A 9,139-nucleotide genomic window follows, 5' to 3' on the forward strand; every position below is an offset into this window, starting at 1 on the left:
CAACAGAAGTATTTTAATCGACAAACAGTATTGGTTTTAGCTGACTGCTAACACTTTTAATTAAAGAAGCATTGCATTGACTGATTTGATTTTCTTTTGACACACAGTTGTTCTAAAATTTAGTGGAATTTATACCCAAACAACAGTTATGTTATTTTAACGTTTCTTTAGGTTGACTAGATTCATCTGGGCAATTCTCTGCTACATGTGACACCAATTAAGACTATCGTAGTTTGTGGGTACTACTGGATTGGAACATTCAAGATGGCCCACTTCCCTGGTTGGTAATTAGTGCTGTCAGTTGAGAGCTCAGCTGGGCCTGTCTCAGGATTCTTCTATGAGCCCTGTGGTTTTCATAGCATGGTAGCTAGATAAGCACACTGTGAAAAGTAAGTTTTAAAGCCTGGGGTACCATAGAAGTTCCAGAACATTCTACTTATTAGTTAAAGCTAGTCACAAAGCCTGCTCAGATTTAAGAGCAGGAATGGTGGAAAGGATGGGTAAAACGCTTCACCTCTTGTTTTAAGAAACAACGTATGTATGAAAGGGGAAGCTTGTTAGGAGGCCGTCTTTGGTGACGAGTGGCTACACAGAACTAACTTTTCATGATTATCTATTTACTCTGCTTTAGTCTAAAAATGGAAGAAAAGAGTCCCTTAGCAGTTCAGTAAAAAGGAACTCAGAATTATGTCTTATTGTCCCTTACCATAACATATTAACAGTTACTGAAAACCTACTTCCAGTTATTCTCCTTCTTTCTCAGAGCTGGCTTAAATTTGCAACATCTTTGAAAGCTGGATAAACAAATTTCAATTAAGGGGAGAATATCTGAAAGAGACCAGACTACCTGACCTGCTCTTGAGAAATCTGTATGCAAGTCAGGAAGCAACAGTTAGAACTGGACACAGAACAACAGACTGGTTCCAAATAGGAAAAGCTGTATATTGTCACTCTGCTTATTTAACTTATATGCAGAGTACATCATGAGAAACGCTGGGCTAGATGAAGCACAAGCTGGAATAAAGATAGCTGGGAGAAGTATCAGTAACCTCAGATATGCAGATGACACCACCCTTACGGCAGAAAGTGAAGAACTAAAGAGCCTCTTGATGAAAATGAAAGAAGGGAGTGAAAAAGTTGGCTTAAAGCTCAACGTTCAGAAAACTAAGATCATGGCATCTGGTCCCATCACTTCATGGCAAATAGATGGGGAAGCTGGCTGACTTTATTTTTTTTTGGGGGGGGGGCTCCAAAATCACTGCAGATGGTGACTGTAGCCATGAAATTAAAAGACGCTTTACTCCTTGGAAGGAAAGTTATAACCAACCTAGACGGCATATTAAAAAGCAGAGACATTACTTTGCCAACAAAGGTCCGTGGGGTCAAGGCTATGGTTTTTCCAGTAGTCATGTATGGATGTGAGAGTTGGACTATAAAGAAAGCTGAGCGCCGAAGAATTGATGCTTTTGAACTGTGGTGTTGGAGAAGACTCCAGAGTTCCTTGGACTGCAAGGAGATCCAACCAGTCCATCGTAAAGGAGATGAGTCCTGGGTGTTCACTGGAAGGAGTGATGTTGAAGCTGAAACTCCGAATACTTTGGCCACCTGATGCGAAGAGCTGACTCATTTGAAAAGACCCTGATGCTGGCAAAGATTGAGGGCAGGAGAAGGGGACGACAGAGGATGAGATGGTTGGATGGCATCACCGACTCAATGGACATGAGTTTGGGTCAACTCCCGGAGGTGGTGATGGACAGGAAGGCGTGGCGTGCTGCAGTCCATGGGGTCGCAAAGATGGGACACGACTAAGCGACTGAACTGAACTGAAGATACAGACGACGGTCAATTTAGGTAGGGTCCAGCGGTCTTAAGTTTATCTTACTGGCAACGGGGAGCCACTGCGAGATTTTAAGCAAGGGGTAATGTCGCTGAGACTCAGAAATGAATTGTCCGATTTATGCAACTAGATAAAGAACCAAAATAAACTCCTAGTTGTTTCCAATTAACTAATTCTTAATTAACTCGGAGAAGGCAGTGGCACCCCACTCCAGTACTCTTGCCTGGAAAACCCCATGGACCGAGGAGCCTGGCAGGCTGCAGTCCATGGGGTCGCTAGGAGTCGAACACTACTGAGCGACTTCACTTTCATGCATTGAAGAAGGAAATGGCAACCGACTCCAGTGTTCTTGCCTGGAGAATCCCAGGGACGGGGGAGCCTGGTGGGCTGCCGTCTATGGGGTCGCACAGAGTCGGACACGACTGAAGGCACTTAGAAGCAGTAATTAATTAACTCCAATTCCCTGCTGGCCCATGTTTCCCACTGAACAGCCAACTCAGAACGCAAGATAAACGTTTCTAACTGGCCCCTTACTCTGCGGAAATGGCCTCAAAGTTTCAACCGGAAACAGAAAATGACCGCCACAAACGCCACCTAATGGCAGGATGGAGGGCAAGCTAAGTCCGGAAAGCCGCAACACCGGAAGGGGCCGGCCGTTTCCGGAGAAAACCCAACGCAACAGAAACTCTAGAGGCGAATCTAGAAGAGTCAGCCAGCGTCCCAAGAGGGTTCGGCTCCGCGACGTCGCATGTGCGCTTCAGCGCAGGCGCGGGGGTACCGCGTAGGAAACGTATACACAAAACCGTGCGCGCGCCCGTTCTCCGTCCGGCGCATCGGGGCTGTTTTCGAGGGTAAACCTTTTGGAGCTGTAACGCGGGATTTTGTTTCTTGAACTACAACTCCCAGCATGCCTCGCCCCCTATTATTGGTACTAAGTGTGGTTTCCTAGGATAGGTTAAAAGGAAACTCTGACATGACGTACCAAGAAGGAAAAAAAATTGAAAACGTTGTTTGAGCACGTTATTCACAGAAGCCCCAGTGGCCTAATGGATAAGGCATTGGCCTCCTAAGCCAGGGATTGTGGGTTCGAGTCCCATCTGGGGTGGTAAGGTTTTTTTTTTTGCCTTTAAAATGAACTTTTCAATAAAACTTTTGCCTTTTCCCCTTCTTAAACAATTATAGAGAAATGATTTTACTTTTTAACGATGGGAAGTGTATGCGTGGTTTTTCTAGGTTTGGGGCTACAGTTTGCGAGAATCAATAGACTTCCATTTCCTTCTGAGCCGTAATCTCTTTAAGATTTTGGGAAAGCCGATAGGTTCAATTTTTATATCCCCTTTAGAAATAAAATCTCAAAGTTTTCTATTTTTAAATTGACACCCACTTGCGATATGCCCTCATTTTCTCCAGGTTCGGCGGTGGTCCGTCAGCGAATGGCGTCTGACATGACGCAGTAAGGAAACGAACCAGGACCTTCTTTCTCTCCGCCAGGCTTTTTCCAGCCCATTCAGTTACACTCGGCTTTCGTTTGCTTTTCTCTTAACACCTTAGGAAGCCGCTCGGCGTTCGATTAATGCTGCTCGGCAGAGAAGGGAAGTGAGACATCCCACTATCCTGCAATCGATAGGGGGAGCCAGCAGTCTGGTCTCAACCCTACCATTAAGCGGCTGGGCCGGAGGGTGAGGGAGCAGGGGGGTCGTAGAGCGCCGTCCCGCACCTGACTCCGACGACGGGAAAATGGCGGCCTTAGGGTCACCGCTGCGCACTTGGCGAGGCCTTCTACGGGAGTTGCGCTACTTGAACGCGGCCACAGGCCGACCCTATCGCGACACCGCAGCCTATCGGTACCTCGTCAAAGCTTTCCGTGCACATCGGGTACGGAAGCCTGTGTCCGGGTGCTCCAGCGTCCCCTTTCCGGGGAGGGAGGGAGTCGCGTCTGGGCGGGATGGAGCCTGCCTGGCCTTAACCTTAATTCTGAGGCCCAGGCTTCCTCCAGACAGACCCAGGCCCTAGGCCCTGGTCTAAGATCTAAGCCCAGGGACTAAGCAAGGACCGGGGGGGAGAGCAAACTCGTCCTGGGGTAGAGCCGTCCCTGGAGATTCCACTGGCTGTCTTTGGCCTGTGTGGATGGGAAAGTTAGAGTAAAGTGAAATGGAAGAAACAGAGGGACAAGCAGAAAGATGAGTGTAGGGTTGCTAGTCACAGCATCTATCCAACACGCGCCTTCACTAGGAGAGCTATTCTGAGAAGCAGTTCTAGATGGGGCGAGGGGTATTGGGAGCTACTTGAAGAGCATGGCTACACCGCCACTTGGAGCTGGCTCAGTGGTAAAGTATCCGCCTGCTAATTGAAGAGACGCGGGTTCAACTCCTGGGTGGGGAAGAGCCCCTGGAGGAGGAAATGGGAGCTCATTCTTACCGGCTCCCAAAAAGTGGGACAGGACTGAGCACGCACGTTGTAGAGCTGAACTAGACACCTCTAATGAGGTAGTACTGTTGAGTTACAACATTAGTGTGATGTATGACCAAGTAACAATTTTTCCATCTGTAGCAGATAAATATGAACATCCATCAGTTCAGTTCAGTCGCTTAGTCGTGTCCAACTCTATCCATCATCCTTGGACAATTCCTTTATGAATTCTGCACTCCAGCACTCCATTTACCCCGGATAGGCAGGATGGAATGAAAGATAGTATCTTTTTTCAAATGGGGCAACTGAGACTCAGGGACAGTTGAATTATACAAGCCCAACTAGATTTAGAGTACTGATCTGGGTTGGAAAGAATTTGCAATCTATCTCAAAAGTAAGTTGACTAATTAGCTTGGGCTTTAGTGAAGGAAACCTGGTGTCCTTCGAGCAGTGTGGAAAGGGGAGAACCATTATCTTAAACTCGATTTTCTGAGCCATGGAAGTTAGAATGCAAAATGTTAGAACTAAAGTTCAACTAAGTTTTGAAAGGTCACAATATTAGGTACTAATAGGAACTTGACTAAAAATGACGAGTAAGATCCACATGGGTCTTGTCTTTTAAGAAGCTTGCATTCCACCTGAGGAGCCATTTGACCAAGGACTTAGAATAAACAAATGCTAAAGGAGTAGAGACCCTGGAGTCCTGGTATATAGAAGAGGTAGGCTTTACAGGATGGAATTTATTAAATTTATTACCCAGGAACTTGAAAAATATTAGTTAGCAAGTAAATGAGGGTTAGTAAAAGTCCAAGAAGCTGCACAACTGAAAGCCAAGAGGGTAGAGGAACTGACAGTTGAGAGCAGCTAAGGCTTAGGGTGTGGTGGATGAAGTGGAGGAAGATGAGGTAAGCAGGAATTTAAACTTTCTTGTAAATGCAACAGGAAGTCACTCTAAGATTCTTAATGTGACAAGATTATAGTTTATGCCTTATGGAGGCAACATTATTTGCCCTTGAGAGAGGCTTGGAAATGGCTGTGAAATCCCTTGAGAATAAATAAGAAAATTCATGCTAAATATTCCAGAAACAACTCTTTGGAATACATGAGAGGAATTGGGAATGGTTTCTATTTCCTGCTGGCTCAGAGCTAACTCTGGAGAAGGAAATGGCAACCCACTCCAGTGTTCTTGCCTGGAGAATCCCAGGGACTGGGGAGCCTGGTGGGCTGCCATCTATGGGGTTGCACAGACTCGGACACGACTGAAGCGACTTAGCAGCAGCAGCAGCAGCAGCAGAGCTAACTCAGTAATCATTTTTGCCCATTGTCTCCTTTCTCTAGGCTGAAGGGATTCAATTACGGAGAGGTCTCCCCTTTCGCCATAGGGGAAATACAGCTTTCTATTTCATTAGATCTCTTGATCTCTGGTGGTTCATTTACTAAGTTATATTACTGACACTTCTCTCCTCATAATTCAGGCTTAGCTTAATCAAGATTGGTTATGGTCTCATACTAATGTAGAATTCCTGTTTCAAATTCTATCAAACTAGACTTAAGAGATGAATATTACTCTTTGTTGATGCTTAACGTTAGTGTTGATCTCATAAATTTTTAATTATAAAAGTTAAATTGATTAAAACGGATGAATTCTCTTTTTGAGCAGCTTATATTTTCATATATATGATCTGCAGATCTTAAATCAGACATACTAGTTTTCAGATTCCAAACCTAGATATTCCAGTAAAGAAAGGTCAAAGAAAAGCGTATGTAGGCAGTGGTGCCTAGAGCTTAATCCACACTTGGGCAGGGCTCCTTGAGTCATTTGAGGCTATGCATACACCTCCCTCTCACCTTTCCTGCCCCTTTATCACAGCCTCAGAACATAAAACTAGTCAAGTAAAGTCTGTTCTAATGTACTTAATATTAAAGTTAATTATCACTGGCTTCAGATGACCTTAGGTCATCAGAATATAGATTTTTTAGATGAAAACGTAAATTGTGAGAGGGAGTATATATAATTATGTAATATGAACATATGATTCTCATATATATAAAACCTTCATTTTGTTACTGGTGAAGACAAAACTATTTTTCAGATAAAATAAGTTTTTAGTTTTCATTGAAAGGCATGTGCCATGTTAACCACAGTCCACAGTCACATAAAATAAAGTAGTCCTTCATTTTTTGAAGGGTAGAAAGTTCTGTATTTTATTCCTTAGGTGACATTAATGATTAGTGACCTGACTATAGTTCCCCATCTCTGCATTAACCAACCATGAAACCTCTCTGGGCTTTAGATCCCTCATTCGTTAAATGAGGATGTTGAAATGAGGTAACTTTTTTTCCCAGTATTAAAATTTGAGGACACTCAATGAAATGCTTCAGTGAAACTTGTAAAATTCTTCAGCTAACAGGTGGACAAATTACAGATGTACTAAGTATACACAAACATATGTTTGTATTTCCTATGTGCAGTTTACTTTTATTCTAGAGAATGCTTGTTTAATGATGCTGTCTCAATACAGTGCTTCTGTATCTGCAGCTGGGCTGTTAATAGACTATCTGACCTTGCTACTTTTCCAGGTCACCAGTGAGAAACTGTGCAGAGCCCAGCATGAGCTTCATTTCCAAGCTGCCACCTATCTCTGCCTGCTACGCAGCATTCGAGAACACGTGGCCCTTCATCAGGAATTTCATGGCAAGGGTGAGCGCTCAGTGGAGGAGTCTGCTGGCTTAGTGGGTCTCAAGTTGCCCCAGCAGCCTGGAGGGAAGGGCTGGGAGCCATGAAGGAGAAATTCCTTGGATGCTGTCTTCATGCAAGAGTTTACTAATTTCTGTCGATATGTATTTATCATTAAAATTTTTAAAAAAAGTTTAGGGGTTTTCTCTGAAATTTTGTTGACTGAGTGTTTCTCAGGGAGGTTTCATCTTTACTCTCAGTGAATTTACTGAAGTTCTTACACTAGGCTGATTGATGTCCTTGATTTACTTTGAAAACTCTTAGTTATTTTTCAATTTAAAAAAATACAGCCTATTATTAAGAAATTCAAATAGTATAGATATATAAAATAAAGCCCTCTCATCTTTTCCCTTATATCTCCCTCCCCTCTTCCAGACCCATTACCAATCCTACAATTGCTGACAGTTGGTATGCATCCTTCTAGATGTTTCCTATGCATAAACAAATAATTATACAGATGCACCTTTTATTTAAAAGTACACAAATACGATGTTAAGATTCTGGCAGGAAACAGATGGTACATTCAAACAGGGTTATTGAGGAGAGTTAACAATGGGATATATATGGAAATGGCAACCCACTCCAGTGTTCTTGCCTGGAGAATCCCAGGGACGGGGGAGCCTGGTGGGCTGCCCTCTATGGGGTTGCACAGAGTCGGACATGACTGAAGCGATTTAGCAGCAGCATGTATATATATGTGTGTGTGTGTGTGTGTGTGTATATATATATATATGGTTTGAATTAAGGTGAACGAGATGGGCTACAACAGTGGAGAGCTAGTGCCTCCCTAGGCCTGACCCTTAGGTAATGAGAACACGGCCACCACTCAAGTACAGGCTGCAGAAAGACCAGAGAGGGTGATGGAATGAGAACACTGACTTCTCTCCCCTTCTGCCTTCTACCCTCCATGTCAAATTGCTCTTCCTCTTGAATTCTTTATCAAGGTGAGGGATTCTACCATGCACTTTGCTGAAAAAGTCAAGAACTTGGGCTTCATTCTGTATTTCTCTTTCTTCTCACTCTCCACATCCAGTCAATAAGTTTGGAGTGAAAACAGTTCTCCAAGAACTGTTAGCATCACTATCTCTGTCCTGGTTCAAGCACTGGAAATCACTGGCCTGAACTATTAAACTAGACTCCAAAATGTTTCCTTTGCCTCTAACATCTTGAATTCCTTAAATAAAAATTATCTGAACTACCAATCATTCTTTACCTGTGCCCCCTTTGTGGTATATTGCAATTTCTTCTGGAATAATTGTAGACATATAACCTCTTTTTCCCTGAATGTCAGCTCCTTTACAGTAAGGAAGACACCTCATTCATTTTTGTATTCTGTAAAGCGTCTTCCACAGTGACTTACATAGACAGTTATTCAGTGTTTTGAATGCATGGCTCAGTCCTACTCACTAGGAGTACAACCTAAACAAACACTCATAAAGTACTTCAAAACATCATCTTTTTCTTCTAAGAGATTAACATTAAAATAACAGTATTAAGAGTCAAACCAAGCATCTATTCAATTGAACAGATCAAAAAAGTAAAAATGTTTAATATGCTATCTCCCCTGCTTTATTTCATATGTGCGTGTGTGCTCTGTTGCTTCAGTCGTGTCTGACTGTGTGACCCCATGGACTATAGCCCGCCAGGCTCCTCTGTTCATGGGATTCTCCAGGCAAGAATACTGGAGTGGATTGCCATTTCCTCCTCCAGATCTTCCCTACTTAGGGATTGAAGCTGCGTCTCTTCCATCTCCTTGCCCTGTTGGTGGGTTCTTTACCACTAGTGCCCCCTGGGTATATTATTATCTGAAGATGTTTTACTTTACTAAGATGAAGAAAGGGAAAGGATTAAGATAGACTGATCTTTTGATTGCTTTTGTTAAAATATATACCCAGGCAGCTGTATATAATAATTTTTTTTTTTTTGGCTACGTGGCTTGTGGGAATCTTAGTTCCCCGACCAGGGATTGAATCCAACACACAGCAGTGAAAATGCCAAGTCTTAACCACTGAACTGCCAGGGAATTCCCATAGCATTTTTAAAGAATGAGAGTTGAGGCAGAACTGCATAACAGGGTTGTTGTTTAGTCAGTAAGTCCTGTCCGACTCTTTTTCAACCCCATGGACTGTAACTTAGCAGGCTTCTCTCCATGGGGT

General features: G+C 43.3%; 1 protein-coding gene and 1 non-coding gene across 2 annotated transcripts; both read left to right on the forward strand.

The window, feature by feature from the left end:
• The first annotated feature begins 2,869 nt into the window (after window positions 1-2,869).
• TRNAR-CCU (transfer RNA arginine (anticodon CCU)) lies at window positions 2,870-2,942 on the forward strand. The gene has a single exon. It is a non-coding gene; the product is annotated as a tRNA-Arg (tRNA).
• Window positions 2,943-3,552: 610 nt separating this feature from the next.
• FMC1 (formation of mitochondrial complex V assembly factor 1 homolog) lies at window positions 3,553-7,118 on the forward strand. Its single transcript, XM_004008105.5, has 2 exons — window positions 3,553-3,712; window positions 6,827-7,118. The coding sequence occupies exons 1-2, from the start codon at window positions 3,575-3,577 to the stop codon at window positions 7,028-7,030; spliced, it is 342 nt and encodes a 113-aa protein (XP_004008154.1). The 5' UTR covers window positions 3,553-3,574; the 3' UTR covers window positions 7,031-7,118.
• Window positions 7,119-9,139: the final 2,021 nt, after the last annotated feature.

The sequence above is a fragment of the Ovis aries genome, chromosome 4 (genome assembly GCF_016772045.2).
Source record: "Ovis aries strain OAR_USU_Benz2616 breed Rambouillet chromosome 4, ARS-UI_Ramb_v3.0, whole genome shotgun sequence".
NCBI classification, from domain to species: domain Eukaryota; kingdom Metazoa; phylum Chordata; class Mammalia; order Artiodactyla; family Bovidae; genus Ovis; species Ovis aries.

Bases quoted from the DNA above. Each gene is read 5' to 3' on its own strand.
- FMC1 (XM_004008105.5), top strand. From the start codon at position 3,575: ATGGCGGCCTTAGGGTCACCGCTGCGCACTTGGCGAGGCCTTCTACGG. The intron at 3,713-6,826 runs GTACGGAAGCCT...CTACTTTTCCAG, and splicing joins AAGCTTTCCGTGCACATCGG to GTCACCAGTGAGAAACTGTG.